Consider the following 17,717-nt stretch of genomic DNA (forward strand, 5'->3'; position numbering starts at 1 on the left):
CAGTTCATGAACTGTACTGCTAATGTTTTCTCCTGTTTTTGGTAGCCCAATTGCGTCAGTGTTTCCAGTAGCTGAATTGCAGTGCTCATGCTGCCTCCCTGATGGTGCAGTGGTAGCCTCGTCGCCTTGTAATCAAGGGATCCCGGGTTCGATACCCGGTGGAAGCACATAGTGGTTTTGGATCCCACTTTTTTAAGCTGTAGGTCCTGTCCCGATTAGCCTTACTGTGCATAAAGTGGACTTAAAACACCAAATCAATCAATCATGCTTTCTACTGATTTTAGTAGTCTGACCGTGTCTACCATTTTCTATGGTTAAATCAAGTTCTGATTTCATCATGGTATGCAGGCATTTTTTTTTCTTCATGGTTTGATTTCTATTTATCTCTGTTAACACATACCTTGGAGCAGGGACGGCGCCAGAAATTTTTGACTGGGTGGGCAGAAGTGCCATATTGTTAGATTAGGGTGGGCAGTATAAGACGTAATGTATCCCCCTCTCTCTTACACTCCCGATTCTCCTCTTACTTCTTTTCCCTTTCCTTATCCTGTTTTCCTCTTTATTCTTTTCTAATCTTGTTCCATTTTCTTTCACTTTGTCTCTGATGGACACAATTATTTCAAGGAAGGGTGTAGCATGTGCAGCCATACATTCTAACCACATTATTTCATGGATGTTAATACAGTGAAATAAATGCGAATTAGGTTTAAGCTTGTGTTGCAAATACAAGGCACATACTTGATTTTATGTATTCGGCTACAGTGATAGATTGATTTGATTGGTTGATTGATTTGCTTTATTTTACTTCGCTTTTTGTTCCACTTTTGGCTAATTTGCGAAGATGGGGATGAGTGATGGTAAAGGTAAAGTGTTCCCCTGTGCTTAGCACCACGCCATGAAGGCGTATAGGGGGTGTGGGGGATGAGTGATGACATGATGAAATTGATGAATGGACACTCACTCACAAACATCCAGCCCAGGCCGCGATTCGAACCCAGGACCCCTGGCATCGTAGTGCGATGTGCTAACAACTCCGCCACGGGAGCCGGAGCGACAGTGATATAAAGTGCGATGGTAGAGAATCGTGAAGTTTCTCATAATTGAAGACATGTTCCTGAGCATATTATTTTCATTGTATGAGTTTTTGACTGGAAGAGTTTTCTTACTCCTTTGGGGATCACTTTTCTTAGCGTACAAGGTTTGCACAACTGACAAATCTATCTGAATGTTTGTAGTAGCGGCGATTGGGTGCCAACATTTGAGGGGCAGGGACAATATACTTTTTCTTGGTAGAAAAGGCTTACCATAAAGAGTCCATACTGCGGGTGCAAAAAGTGGCAAAATGTGACGGGGGAACTGCATCCCCCACTTCCCGCTCCTCCTAATCGCCGCCACTGCATGTTTGGATTAAAATGAACGTCTTATTAGGAATGTTTTAAAACACACACGGAAAACCAATTCTTTGTTCATTTTCCATGAAGTATTCCTAGGCTAATGAAAGGCTATTTTGACAAAATATCACTCACAAGTAATAAACAAGTAAGATTGAAAAATCTGTTCAGAATTGAAGAGATTATTAGCTAAGTTGCTATTCGTTTTCTGAACTCTCATGTTACTAATGCGGGAGAAGCAACACACGTATGGTTACATGAACATATTTTTTGAGGTAACAAAATGATTTAGGACACAAGGAATTCATCCAAGTTGATCACCGTAACAGCAATAATTCATCTATTTTTGTAGATGACTTGGGTTGTATGGCGTGACCATTTCGAATACACTAGAATGTCAACTTGTGCAGCATTCCCTGGAAACTTTATTCTTTCAGGGCAACTAGTCTCTGGAGCCTGGAACTACTGTCAAAGTGATAATTTATGAGGGTTTATATTTTGAGGGTCAGAATGTATTTGTTTTCGCCCCTTCGTTACTTTCATCTGATCACAATTGAAATGACTTAAAATAAAACAAATCAACCACGACTTACTCTTCCAAAAATGGAGTTTCATTAGCTCGTGCCTCTTAGAAAGTTGAGGTGGTAGTTTCAATTTCACAGCGTTTCATTAGTGGATCAAGGCAGCTAATTCCGTGAACAATGACGTTATTTTCCGAAAGTCTCAATTTGTCTCAGGCAATCACCCTCTTAAAATGGACTCATCTTCTGTGATGATAAAATGACACGTTTGGTGCGAGTTCTTTCTGTATATTTTTTCCCCAATGGATAGACGCCATGTGTTGGACTCCCCCCTCTTCTGCTGGAAGCACAATGCACACTGGTTCGGACTACACGTTAAACTGTAGGTTTAGTCCCGATTAGCCCATCTGAGCATAAAAGTGGGCTTAAAATCAAACTAAAAAAATCGTCTTCTGGATACTTCGTGACATAACTTTTTTTCTTTACTTCAGCTGCATCTACAGATTCTGTCGACATTTTCGGCTGATTCGTGTTGCAAAATTTGTGTGTCGAAAGAGGATTTCTAAATATGATAAGCCAGTCATTAGCAATTGAATAATTCTGTAGCTTTTTCCATACATAACTGGTTCATTAAAATGTATTCACTTCGGTATTGTAGTGATTATTGTGATTCGTTCTTATTAGTAGAATGAATATAAACTTGATATTTCGCATACCATATTGATATTTGAATATGACAGGTATATACAAATTGTAATGAAATATAAAAAAGGACACTTCTGGAATTTCAATGCAGAGCTAATTTAAACTATACTATATTCTCTAGCATACTTAAACCCGAAGGTTTATGGCTGCAGAAACACTAGCCTTCCATCTGTTTCTATCCGGGGCAAGATCAATCCAATCTTTCCTATCCTTACCGATTTCTTTTAGAGCCATCTCAAGGTTATCCCTCCATCTTCGTCTTGGCCTTCCTACTGGTCTCTTACCATCAGGTTTCCCAGCAGAATCCTGTAAACTATTCTTTCCTCTGCCATTCGTGTCACATGGCCTGTCCATCTAAGTCTTCTTGATTACATTATTTTAATAATAATAATAATAATTAAAAAGTCTAAATAATTTATTGTGTTGCTGGAGGAAGTAACGATAAGATGATGTTTTTATTTGTTTATTTGGAGATTATTTTAACCATACCCAGGCTGGGATTTATATACGTATGTGGAGGCCCGGAGTTTACAGCACCAAGACCTCCCTCCAATCCCCTCTACACAGTTTCAGTTACAACTTCTTGCCAAGTTACATGGTGTGGTTTGTTATTATATTTTTACCGCATCCGAAGTATCTATTTTTTTCATTATGTGGTACTTTTCAAAGCAGTCTTTCCCAGTGAAGGCCCGGAGCTGCAGTCCTCAAGTTCACCCTCAATTCTGATTTAATCTTGATCATACCCTGCAAAATTTTGAGCCTCCTAAGCCTACTAGCTGCTTTTAATCATGGAAGTATTCATTTGATCACAGTTTTTGTTTCAATAGCTCTAGTAATTACTTTCACTTTCTAATGAGAAAATTGGCTTTATATGGGATGATAATATGTGAACATTTCTAGCATAGATAATATTCACAAGTAAAATGTACATTATTTTCCTGTAGTTTACGGTTATTACAAGCATAAGAAAACAGTTTTTTCTTTGTGACGTTTCAGGAGAACACACGCTCCTTTCATCAGACATTTATTTTCATTTTGACTAAAGATACAGTTATAACAATGGTTAGTAATTTTTAAACGAAAAGAATCCGTTATATAATGGATGTTGTCAATGTTACATTGTTGTAATATAGCAACTTAACTGTGAAAAAAGCAGTCTATTTTATTTTTATTTTAGAATTTTTTAAATTATGAATCCCAAATATCATCAGGTAATTCAAATTCATCATTGTTTTCACAAAGTCTCTTGATGTTTTCTGTTACATTAAATTTTAAAGATGGTGGCTTACTCCATTTGTGAAAAAGAAAACTCCACACTGGATCTATGTTACCATTTTCATTATTTAATTTATTCCAGTGTTCTTCTGCAATGAACGAGGCTTCCCAGACATTCAACTCTGTGTTTCCCGTTAATCTTTTTAAAACCCTTCTCTTTTTAATCAAATGCTTCTCTTCGATGATATGAGTTGACAAACCTGTTCTTGGGTTTAGATTTATAATGTCCAAATCATGTTCGTGCCATCTTATTGCCATTTTCCTTGCTGTTTGTCCCACATAATCTTTTGAACATGAACAACTTATATTATATATTCCTGTGGTTTCCACATCTGGTAGCGAGTTTCTCATTTTGAATTCATTAAATGTACATTCCAAACTTCTTGGTGCTTTAAAAACAATTTTGAAATTAAAACTTTTAAAAATTTTTGCAATTTTATGTGAGAATCCCTTGTGGAATGGAATGCACACAAATTTCTTTTCAACAGATTTTTCATCTTTGTCTGTATTTCTCTTTTCCTTTAGTTTTCTTGCAACTTGTTTTTTGATTTGGTTTATTCTGTTAGTGTGAAAGCCATTTTCTTTTGCTATATTAAAGAGCCTTTCTTCTTCATTTTTGATATCCTCATTATTAGAACATAGTCTTTGTGCTCTCAGGAAAAAATTTAAAAATATGTTATCCATTGTTATACGCGAATGTTCTGATTTGGCATGGATGTATTTTTCCCCCGCTAATTTTTTTCTATGGACTGATGTTTGAATTGTTGAGTCAGTTGTCTTAATTTGCAGATCAAGGAAAGAAATTACATTGTTATTCATGGGTTCGCATGTGAATTTTATGCGACGATGTGATTCATTTAACGATTTAAATACGTCCATGATGGTGTTCTCATTTTTAGCAATAATTAGCACATCATCTACATATCTGATGTAGAGTTTGATATCCGCACCTATCGCATTAACAATTGGAGATTCTATGTAATGAAGGAAAATGCTGGAGATGATTCCGGATACTGTTAATTGTTAATGCGATAGGTGCGGATATCAAACTCTACATCAGATATGTAGATGATGTGCTAATTATTGCTAAAAATGAGAACACCATCATGGACGTATTTAAATCGTTAAATGAATCACATCGTCGCATAAAATTCACTTGCGAACCCATGAATAACAATGTAATTTCTTTCCTTGATCTGCAAATTAAGACAACTGACTCAACAATTCAAACATCAGTCCATAGAAAAAAATTAGCGGGGGAAAAATACATCCATGCCAAATCAGAACATTCGCCTATAACAATGGATAACATATTTTTAAATTTTTTCCTGAGAGCACAAAGACTATGTTCTAATAATGAGGATATCAAAAATGAAGAAGAAAGGCCTCTTTAATATAGCAAAAGAAAATGGCTTTCACACTAACAGAATAAACCAAATCAAAAAACAAGTTGCAAGAAAACTAAAGGAAAAGAGAAATACAGACAAAGATGAAAAATCTGTTGAAAAGAAATTTGTGTGCATTCCATTCCACAAGGGATTCTCACATAAAATTGCAAAAATTTTTAAAAGTTTTAATTTCAAAATTGTTTTTAAAGCACCAAGAAGTTTGGAATGTACATTTAATGAATTCAAAATGAGAAACTCGCTACCAGATGTGGAAACCACAGGAATATATAATATAAGTTGTTCATGTTCAAAAGATTATGTGGGACAAACAGCAAGGAAAATGGCAATAAGATGGCACGAACATGATTTGGACATTATAAATCTAAACCCAAGAACAGGTTTGTCAACTCATATCATCGAAGAGAAGCATTTGATTAAAAAGAGAAGGGTTTTAAAAAGATTAACGGGAAACACAGAGTTGAATGTCTGGGAAGCCTCGTTCATTGCAGAAGAACACTGGAATAAATTAAATAATGAAAATGGTAACATAGATCCAGTGTGGAGTTTTCTTTTTCACAAATGGAGTAAGCCACCATCTTTAAAATTTAATGTAACAGAAAACATCAAGAGACTTTGTGAAAACAATGATGAATTTGAATTACCTGATGATATTTGGGATTCATAATTTAAAAAATTCTAAAATAAAAATAAAATAGACTGCTTTTTTCACAGTTAAGTTGCTATATTACAACAATGTAACATTGACAACATCCATTATATAACGGATTCTTTTTGTTTAAAAATTACTAACCATTGTTATAACTGTATCTTTAGTCAAAATGAAAATAAATGTCTGATGAAAGGAGCGTGTGTTCTCCTGAAACGTCACAAAGAAAAAACTGTTTTCTTATGCTTGTAATAACCGTAAACTACAGGAAAATAATTCTATCATGCAAGCAATGCGTACATACAAGAAAAACTAAAATGTACATGTTACGAACACCAGAATACACTTATTTATTGAATCATTCCTATATCCCCAAGTATATGTACTTATTGAATTCGATTGGGTGGGCGACCCACCCCTGTCGCCATCCCTGCCTTGGAGTTTTAGTGATTACCTACTGCATATTTGCTTGAGAATGGTTTTCCAGTTCCGTAGTATATACTCCTATATGATTCTTCTCTTGCACCAGCCATTTGATTACTGTCTTAAGTTATGGACTGCTGCTGCCATCTAAGTCATATGTGTAGTGCGAAGGGGTTTCATAGTTAGCTTAGGCGAGTCAGATTTAGTGCAGTTAGTGTACAAATATCATCTCTAAATTCTTTCATGATTAAGTTAGGTGGGCCAGGTTTAGGGCTCTTAGCATCACAAACATTTCTCTAAGTGCTTTCAATATCTCACCATGTTAATGCTGGTATCAAGCAAAACACTCCTGCAAGCCTCATGTTGGCAGTACTCTGTGGAATGCCTTGTCGATGAGAAGTGGGGATATTTATGTAAGACACTTCACGGATAGGAGTTTATGGGACTGCAAACAATGCCAATTACTTGCAGAAAGCTTCAAATGTGACAATCAGACAGCTGGGGTAACACTGCGAACATTTTCTAGCTGGAGGATACCATTCCCCTCATCTCCCCTTCACTTTGAGAACTGCTCCAAACAAGACAGTGGATTCATTTAGAAATTACTTTGGGAATTGTGAAGTTAATGGCAATTTTGCATTCTTTAATTTCCTTTCCTCTACAGAAAATAAAACATTTTTAATGGCAAAATTGGAGCACTATGTTATGCTGAAAAATTGTAGAAAACCATATCATACATTTTTTTAGTTGGTATTCTAATAAAAAAAAAAAAGGTAAAGCTCTCTCCTGTGCATAGCACCATGCCATGAAGGCGTATAGGGGGTGTGGGGGTAATGCCCCACACTTTCTTGATCCGGTCGTGAGTAGGGGTGATGTGATCAGCATCATGCCCCTGACCGACTTTACCCCCCAGGGTTTCCCCCAGGTACCCACGTTATTCGACACTGGGTGGGTGCCGGGTCCGCTTCCAACGTTAGAAAAGTTCCCGGATTTGAACCGGCCGGGGATCGAACCCGGGACCTTTAGCATGGTAGTCAGACGCGTTACCGACTGAGCCACCGTGGCCAACCTAATTGTTTGCGGAAATAAAGAATTATTCATGTTAAGGGGAATAAACAACGCGGTTGATAATATAAGACTACGCGAGTTACTAAAGATATATCTGTGAAACTTACTTGTAAGTGATGAAAAAGATCTCTTGTACTAAAGATTCTGCAACTCACCTGGTCGATAGCCCGAGGGAACCTTTTCATCATTCGTCGCCAGGAAAGCTTCAAGACATACTTTACTTGTAAATGTTCTATTAATTTCGGTAGCCTCTGCCACTATCCACTTGGGAACTCGATGCTGAACAGTAAAACATCGAGTTCCCAAGTGGATGCTGTCAGAGGCCAGCGAAATTACATTTATAAGTAAGTTTCACGGATCGTATCTTTAGTAACTCGCTTATGTCTTATATAAAGAATTATGTTATAAATCATTTGCTATTCATGTACAGTGGTGGAAAAAATACTTCCTTTATTGAGTTAGTTGTATTTAAGCTCTATGGGAGAAGTATTTTTTACACAACACATCCATGAAATTTGATAATATGGATTTCACTGCATAAATTATGTAGATCTGGTTTTGTTGGTCCATAAACTTGAATTCACATCGTACAAAATATTATTTTTCAAGTAATAATAATGCTCAGCTACTGTTTACATTTATTTTATATTTTTTACCTGTTTACTTCAATTTTAGACTGAGAAAAAGAGTCAAGAAAGAAAGAGACAAATTTTGCATCTCATAAGGCAGTACTTGTCAGGAGAAGGGTAAGTAAACTTTCTATTTACATTTACATCGGAAAATAACAATGTTATATGTGACTCACAGTCCAACTGATGATTCATTGAGGTGACTTTTTTGTTGAACATTTTAGTTGAATATGCAAAGCTCTGAAAGGGTAAATATCTAGCTGTGTTAAGGTTCAGTTACTTCTTATTAAGAAAGAGTTCTATTCACTTATTAAGATATACCTGGCTTCAGTAGTATTCATAGGGATTCTAAAGCAATTAAGTTCATGTGCTGTGTTTGAGATGCACTTCTAAACCACTGGAAATGTAGTGTCAAGAATTAAACTATCTATGATTGGAATCATCTAAAAAATTATATTGGCTAATGGAACCAATAGGGAAAAATTTCCATCTAGGGCATACTGTTCCAAACATTGTTTTTCCAGTACAGTAGCCCTACAATTGAAGTACAATAGCTGTACAGTAGACCTACAAATGGGTTTCAGTACATTTCAGTTAACAGTAGAAGATAGTCGGAAACAGTAACATTTGTACACTGTAAACAGTAATGAAATTTCTATTTTATTTTACAATTGAAAACAAAGGGTTGCAATAACAAACTTACAATGCATACAATTCACCAATTGGAAATTGTTCTGCATTTCCATCATCATCATCCTTCGCAGTTTCCTGCCTCTGGCTGGGTCGGCATAGAAGTCAAGCCTCTCCATTTTTTCCTGGTCTTCCACCACTCCTCTCTTTCCACGGTGTTTGAATCTTCTCCTCTTCTCCTAACTCTCTCCGCTATATGTTCTTTCCACCAACATCTTGGTCTCCCCCTTGACCTTATTCCCACTCCTTGAGCATTGTAAGCTCTTACTGGTAGTCTTTCTGCTTCATGTGTCCAAATCATCTCATCTGTGCCTGATCTATTCTATCCTGAAGCTAGACTACACCCACTGTCTGTCAGATCTTCTCATTCCTTATTCTATCCCTTCTAGTCTTCCCCAATATACTCTTTAAAAATTTCATCTCCACTGCCTTCTTTTGACTCTCTCTGTCACTGTCAAAGTCTCTGCTCCATATGTAATTATTGGCATATAGTAATAGTATGTGTTATATATTACCTTGTTGCATTTCATAGGTACATCTCTGTTCCATATTAATCTTCAAATGCTTTGATATAGTCCACAACCCATTTGTCCTCTTCTGTTTACCTCCTCATCTATTTTTCCACTTCTTTCAATTATGCTTCCCAGTTATTTGAAGCTCTCCACTACCCTCAGCTCTTCCATGTCCATCTTTATTCTTGGTTCATTTCTGGCTCTGCATTTCCAGTTGGTCTCATTTGAGATTTGGATTGAGCGCAATTCATTCCAATACCTTTAGTGGCCATCCAGTTGAAACCAATTCAAACCAATTGAAATTTCAATTGGAACCAATAATTTCCAGCAGTGTGATACATATCACTGTCATTCTTGTGTATGCAAACGAGTAAATGGTAAACTATTGGTGATAGATTAGTGTAAGCCTATCTGCTACGCGAAACTAATATTTGGGCTTAAGAAGTGTACATATTTGTTCAGTTTTTATGCATTGCAATGCTTGGAAAAAACTAATCAAAACAGATTGAATTGATATCAGGAAACTTTTAATTACAAACTGTAAGTTTGCAGGGGATGCATGATATATTTTGAGATTATTTAAATCTTGCCCCCCTCTTTTGAAATATCCTTTGATTGCAATGGATTTGTCATTACTGCATAGAGTAATTATCCTATTTTCGTCATATTTGTCTATATGCCTAAGCATGTTAACTTACCGCTATTATGGCAAATTCCAAAAACACACCAGATAGTACATCACAACTGAAAGTTACAAAACAACTTGAAGCCTACTTTTACTGATAGTGTGTAATTTCTTTCTTTTGGTTCATTTCATCACTTTTCTATCAATTGCAACAATGGTACTGAATTTTGAGCCAATGGAATAGATGACGGAACAAACATGATGTCATCTATGCCTTATCCTGGGTTTCAAACCTTGGACCTCTAGTTTCATAGCTCGTTAAAGTGGCAACTGCATCATGGAGGTCAATTTCGAGGAGAAAGGTTATGTTGCAATGAATTTGAATCAAAACAAATTGGCACAGATTTTAGAGCTGACTTTGGCTGTTGTGTTCAGTCTTCTGCGTAGAAAGTACCGTCACAGTAGCCAATATTCTACACACTACCATCTGGAGTTTTGTAAGAAGATGATACATCACTGTGTGAATTGAGCTTTTTTTAGGGGGAAGGGGGGGTGCACTCTGGACTGCATATTTGTTATTTCATTTTGGGAGGTAGGTTCTTTTGAGTATGCAAATTTGTACATGTTGCCAGTCAATAAAATAAACTATAACCTTGAGGTACTAAGTACCGTAGAATATTGATTCTACAGAATGTAGGGTGACCAGACACATACATTCAAACAAGAGGACAGAGCATGGTAAAAAAGGAGAACAAAGTCATAAAAAAGAGGACACCGCAAAAAATGGGAACACATTTTGCCATTACTCATAATTTAATCAATATAAAAATAAACACTTTACTCACAGATAATTCTGATGATTTTTTCAATAAATTCCTCCTACTTTTAAGCAACAAAAGCAATATCCTAATCTATTGTTTAACATGACATAAGAATATCTATAGTTTGAAGCACAGAATTGTACTCTTTTTTCCAATTCTTGGATATTAGAATGCAATATCCCCATATGTGAATGCAAATGTTACAAGTAAGCTTCACTTATTTCCAAAAACCAAATTTAAATTTTAGATAGTTTAGATTGTGTCAGGAAATATGATTGTAATGCCACGAACATTTTTGCACTCTTTTAACAGTCACCTTACACTTTACCTCATATTTGTTTCTTCCATCCTTTAAAAGTGGAATATTTTCTTGCAAGATCATTGATGAATTTACACTTTCGCTTCGTTATTTCAAAAGTAAATATGACTTAATAATCAAAATTCTCACTAAGTGTTTCTGTATCACGTATATTTGACTCTAAAATTAACTGGCCGACCTCTGTGGCGGAGTAGTTAGCACACCGTGCCACAAAGCCAGAGGTTCCGGGTTCGAATCCCAGCCTGAGTGTTTTTTGAGAGTGTCCCTTCATCAAAATCATCATATCATCGCTCATCCCCATCTTTGCGATTAGCCAAAAGAGGCAGAAAAGCGAATTAAAATAAACCATATCAATCAATTGAAAATGAACTGCTCAGATTACATGTGTTTCAGAAGTCTCAGATTGCGAAGCAACGAGTTACAATAATACGTACTAATGTAATGACTAGGAGTGTGCAGGACGGGAGAGAATCGCGATTTCCGGACCAAGCCGGGAAATTTTCGGGACTGGAAATGTTTAAAAATTTCCTGACGCTGTGAAATCACAAATTTTGCGTCACTGTCGTTTATTTTATTATTATTTTTTTTACAATTTTCGCAGGGACGTAGCTAGGTTGATCAGTTCGGGGGGCCAAATCTGAAATTTGTTCCTATGTAAATATTTCCAGACAGTAAAGGTAAATAACTCTGTGTGTGTAATGTACACACACACACACACACACACACACACACAAACTACTAAGAAGTGTATATAATATACGTATATGTGAATACTGGAGGTCAAATAAAAATTAGAGTTCAACAATTTTCAGGAAGCAAATCAATTTATGTAATTACTATTAAACTATTACTTTACAGTTTTCCTTAATGTATTTTACTTTCTGCTTGTCTCAATGACAACCTCTTCTTTTTTATCGAAACTATATCCCCTGTGGAAGTGCTAAACTGATATATTATTATGTGTAGGATCTTTCCTATTCATTCTGGAGGATACCGGGATTTTTTTTTCACCTGTTCGAGCGGCTCCGGTGCCCACCCAGCGTCGTACGTATAAAGTGGGTACATGGAGGAAACTCTGGCAGGTAAACGAGGCCAGGGACGTGGTGCTGATTGATCACATCACCTCCACCTTCGGCCGTGATCAAGAAAGTGTGGAGCCCTAACTACACACCCCTATACGCTTTCATGGCATAGCGAAAAGCACAGGGGAGCACATTACTTTACTTTTTTCATTATTTAGTATCCAGTACGTCATCATTAACAAATCATATTACATACACGCACACATATACACAGTTTTTTGGGGTAACAATTATAACTTGTTACTTATGAGAAACGCTTATATTGAAAGCGAAGCGAACAAGAAAAATATTACTAATTTCATACCTTTCATTCTTTCAAACAGGCAATAACAAATACTTTCACGAGTCATCGTGTAAGTAAACTGCTACATTTTCTTCGTCCTCTTGCATCTGCCCTCCTCCCTCCCCAAGCCCTCCTACCTCCTCACTAAAGTTATTGCTTGCTCGAAGGCAGCGAGATCATTGGACTGTTCTGGTACTTGGCACCCTGGATAGAAGCAAAATCTAGCAGAATGAATCGAAAACAAAGGTTTACTGGGGAAGGGAAAATTTAACCGTATTTGCGTATTGCCTTACAGAAACGGTGCACTGAAACAGCAGGGGTACAATAAGTCAACCCAGGGATAAGTATTCCCTGCCATTTGAATGCCATTTCCTTCCCTTAATCCTTTAAAGCAAGAGAGACCGCTCCCTGCAATTTGTCAGGTTCGACACAAAGGGGTCTAGTCATACAGTGACGACCACAGATTAGAAATAGGTCTCGCAGGAACATTTTATGACGGGCAGTTCAGAGAGTATTTGGGACGCAGTGCCGCCTTTGGTTGTCCGCAACCATCTCCCTAACATTTGTTGAACAAGCTTGTTGTATTGTCTCCATTCAAGCTTTGTGCTGGTCTTAGGGCCGCCTGTCAAGATGTTGCTTTCCTGAAGAAAAAAGATCGCGTTTTATTCTAATTTCTGGACCTTCCCGATGGCGCAGTGGTACCGTCGTTCCCTTGTAATTAAGGGGTCCCGGGTTCGATACCCGGTGGAGGCACATAGTGGTTCGGATCCCACTTGTAACTGTAGGTCCAGTCCCGATTAACCTTACTGTGCACAAAGTGGTCTTAAAACAACTCAATCAATCAATCTTATTTCTGGCTGTGAATTTAGGCAGGGACGTAATTATAACAATAATAGGACGTTATAAAAACATTAATAATAATAATAATAATAATAATAATGACGCTTTTAACATTGAAATTATTGTCAAATTTAAATTCTAGCACATTTAGTAGTATTCCAGCGCAAACAGCACTTTAAATTATGCGAGTGATTTGTAACTCTCCTCTAGACACTAACGTGTGCAGGTTTTTTTTCAGAGGGGAGGGGGAGAGACAGTATAACATATTTCATAATTAACAACTTTTAAGCTTCCTTTTGAAAGTGGTTCAAAGACAGAAATTTCGGGAGAGTTATAGCCGCATCAGTTCCCCCATGTGTACACCAGTGCCTCGAGATGTAGTAGGAAAAATAGATGCGTGCCACTTTTTTTGTGGCAATTTCGAAAATTGTGCACCTCTTAACTTGCACCCTGCATTCTCGCAAAACGACGTTGATGGTTTGTGCAAGTATCATGCACAAAGACACTGAAGTAGGTGTTTTCACACTTTGTTTATTTCTGTCTTGAGTTCGTGTTATCAGTAGGGAGCGGGTTTATAATAGCCACAAAGCATGCTAAATAGACAGGTAAATTGGCGCCAAAAATGACAAAATTTGACAACTTCAAAAAGCACAAAAAATAGGTAGTAAATATCAACTTGTTATTACCTTTCTTTTTCAGTTTCACACCTATTTTTTTTATTCTACGTATATTATATTTTTTTAAATATTGTGCCGATTTTTTGTTAATTTTAGTTAATCGCAATGTTGACGATCATGAATGGCAATTACCCGGTGGAGGCACAAGTGGTTCGGATCCCACTTTAAACAGTAGGTCCAGTCCCAATTAGCCTTACTGTGCATAAAGTGGACTTAAAACAACAAATCAAATCAAATCAAATGAATGGCAATTAATGAAGGAAAACTCACAAATCGCCATCACAATTATGATATGTAATATGCAGAATATTATTGGCGACTCAAATGTTCTGTTTCTTGTTGTTGTTGTTGTTTTTTAACATTCTCAAGAATAAATTCATGTTTTTGCTTTATATTGCATATTTATTATAACGTCACGTTTACCACGGCGGACCTCCTCGGTGTGGTTTACCACGTTGCCTTGTAACCAAAGAGTGCCAGGTTCAAGTCCCGATGGAGACACATTGCACAATGGGTCGGAGTCAAATTTAAATTATAAATCCAGTTCCAATTAATCTATTTGAGCATAAAATGGACTTTAAACTATTTTTGATTACGACGACAATGGGATCAGTTATTGTAATAGTGAAAGAAAATAATATCTCCTTCAGGATTCAAACCTCGGACTCAGTTTTACTGAAATTGTAATCTCTAGACCAGTGGTTCCCAAAGTGTGCGTCGCGGCACCCTGGGACGCCCTGGTAGGCGTACAGGGCCGCCGCGAGATGTTCCAATATTTTCACTAAAATTCAGTCATTGATATGATTATTCCAAATACATGTTCTTATTTAGAACATTTTACATAAAAAATGTTTCTGAATTTGAAATATATGTTTATTTTTTAACTTAAGGAAAGCAACCTATACACACTAACAGAACGTTACAAGTGTTAGATAGGGCCTCCCCGGTGGCGTAGTGTTAGAGTTGCCACCTTGTAATAAAGGGGTCACGGGTTCGTTACCCGGTGCAGGCACATAGTGGTTCGGATCCCACTTTAAACTGTAGGTCCAGTTCTGATTAGCCTTATTGTGCATGAAATGGACTTAAAACATCAATTCAATCAATCAATCAATCAAAGCAAGTGTTAGATATGCCTACATTCTGATTTGGATGCCGTGGAAAAATCTTGAAACACTAATGGCGCAGCGAAACGAAAAAGTTTGGAAATTCCTGCTCTGGACCATAGAGATTAGCTTTGTTCCTTCGTTCGTCAGTGCTATATATATTTTTTAAAACAATGCAAATATAGGTAAAGATTATTTCTTCGTTGTGTGAGGTATCGGTAGACTGTTAACATCTGCTGGCAATGCCAACAATGCATTAGTGTACATTGTTATTAGATAGGCTTCCACTCTCCCCGACATCCATTCTAAACAATGGCATTACTTATTTCATTTATTCCAGTGTTCGTGGCGGAGTGGTAAGCGTAAAGGGCTACGGAATCAGAGATCCCATGTTCAAACCTCCACCAGCCATTGGTGACTCATTCTGTTTGTCTATGCTCCCATCACCTTTCCATCCGTCCATCATTCATCCATCCACATCGACTTCTAAAAATTAACCTACCTACGAGGTAGGAAAAAAGGTAAAATAGCCAAAATGAAAACCTATTGAATTCTAGCCGCCTCAGTGGCTGAGCACGTTAGCTACCGAATTACGATTTTGTCCCAAATTGATCTAAGTTCGAGTCCGTGAGTTTTTGTATTAAGTCCTCTTCATGCACAGATAGGCCAATCGGGACTGGACGTACAGTTTAAAGTTGGATTCAAACCACTATGTGCGTCCACTAGATATCGAACCCAGGCCAGGACCTCTTAATTATATGGTGACGACATTACCGCTACGCGATGTCCTCGCCTGGAGAGGCAGGCGCTCTTTTTGTTACTGTCCATGCATTAATTTCTTGTATCACCGTTGCATATCTTTGACATTAGCCAGAAGTGTCAGTAAAGTAATGTAAAATCAGGAAACGAAAATCAAAGTACATCCAGTGTTCAAATTGAAATTTTTAATTTAACTCCTGACCAGATAAAGAATTTTCCTCTTAAATATTCTCGATCATATTTTGCTATTGCTAAGAATTTGACGTAATCATTTCTTTCAACTTCAAGTAAATATTACATTAATATCATCATATAAATTGTCAGTTTCTGTACTGAATTTTACATTAAAATTAATACTGTTGTTGGTTTGCAAATTACAATATGTATTTGATGAGAAAATATTTCCTGATTAATTTGCCTTCCTCTAAGAAAAATAATTCTGATATGAATTAAAAGTCCACTGAGACGAGATCAGTGATTACTGAACTCTTGTACATTAATTGGAAAATTTGTGTTATTTACTTTGAACCATCAGTCCGTATGTTTTAGGTACAAATCTCAAAATTTGAGAAGGGAAGCTGATATGACTTTTCTCCTCAGCATTTTTTCAATTTGAACACTCGATATACAGACATATACATATTTCATTATTTAAGTTAAACTACAAACACACACACACATATAATTGTTTTACAAAACTGATTGGTACTCACCTTGTAATTCGCCCACAGTTTCAGGCATTTTAGATGATAGGACGTTCCTCCGTTTTCCTTAATTTTTTCACATGGTTTCTTCCAGTTGCGAATCCCTATTTTCCTGAAACTTGATTCTGCATATTCTGAATCTGTGCCAAATTTACGGCATGGAAAACAAAAGCATGTGTCAAGTTCCACACTATATTCTAGCCACGGCGCAGATGCAAACCAGTGTTTTTGAAATGACCGCTTTCGCTTTCCGAACGTAGTATTTGGATAGTTTTGCAAAAGTGGTTGCCTAGGATTATCTACCTCAAGATCAGTAATTGTTTTCACATTAGTACATTCACTTGCTTTGTCTAACTTTGGAACGTCAGAACTTGGATCAACACCCTCTTCATTGTCGTCATGTTCCACATGTTTTGAGATAGTTTTAAAATATCCAGTTTTGATAAATTTATCCATTCAAAATGGAAATGCACAACAACGCTAGAACTCTTCCCACACACAAATAAAAACACAGTGACGGTAGCAACCCGATAGCAGACCTTGCTCGCAAGCAAGAACACAAAGCTAATCTGTGGCTCTGAAGCTGAAGCAAGGAGCAATTTTAAATCTCAGAACAATGTCAGTACTGGAGAACTCTCTCCATATGTTGCTCGACCCCCTACTGTTGACCGCTCGGCCTCGGCGGAGTCTTTGATTCCATCTGTAACGGAAGGGTCATTTGCAACAAAAGGCAAAAGGTTTTCACAAACTTAGGGTAGGGCAAGGGTAATAACCTCAAAGCATTTTATGCCTTTGGTTATAAACTGGTAAGCAACGAAAGGGTGGAATTTTGCTGTCCTACATTTGCTTCCGAAGATTTTCTTCGGAACAGTGTTTCCAACTCTGCTACAAATTTACCAGAAAATAATATGTAGTATTAATTTAGGATAATTTTTAATCGATCAAAATTTTGTTTGCGGGGGCCAGAGTTACAACTGCCGGGGCCAAAGCCCCCCCAGGCCCCCCCCTAATGACGTCCCTGAATTTTCGAGAAGTGTCAAGACACTTACAATGCAGAAAACATCAAGAATTAACCACTTATAAAAATGACCATTTGAAGGTTCCTGACTGCTCAGGATCCTGAAAAGTCTGGAAATTATTCCCGAAGTCGGGATCGGAACGAGAAATTATTTTTATCTATCTCGGTACCGGCTTTCTGGATGCCGCACACCCCCACTAATGACTCAGTCGGGAAA

The 17,717-nt window shown here is 37.1% G+C and overlaps 1 protein-coding gene across 1 annotated transcript in view; it reads left to right on the forward strand.

Annotated features, from left to right (window-relative positions):
* Positions 1-17,717, forward strand: part of LOC146002912 (katanin p60 ATPase-containing subunit A-like 2) — a 49,955-nt gene that overhangs the window by 1,021 nt on the left and 31,217 nt on the right. Inside the window, exon 2 of the mRNA XM_083141013.1 lies at positions 8,114-8,184. Within this exon, the coding sequence (XP_082997139.1) occupies positions 8,114-8,184 (71 nt within the window). The remainder of the gene's footprint in view (positions 1-8,113; positions 8,185-17,717) is intronic.

The sequence above is a fragment of the Lepisma saccharinum genome, chromosome 19, assembly GCF_977018435.1.
Source record: "Lepisma saccharinum chromosome 19, izLepSacc3.1, whole genome shotgun sequence".
Classification (NCBI taxonomy): domain Eukaryota; kingdom Metazoa; phylum Arthropoda; class Insecta; order Zygentoma; family Lepismatidae; genus Lepisma; species Lepisma saccharinum.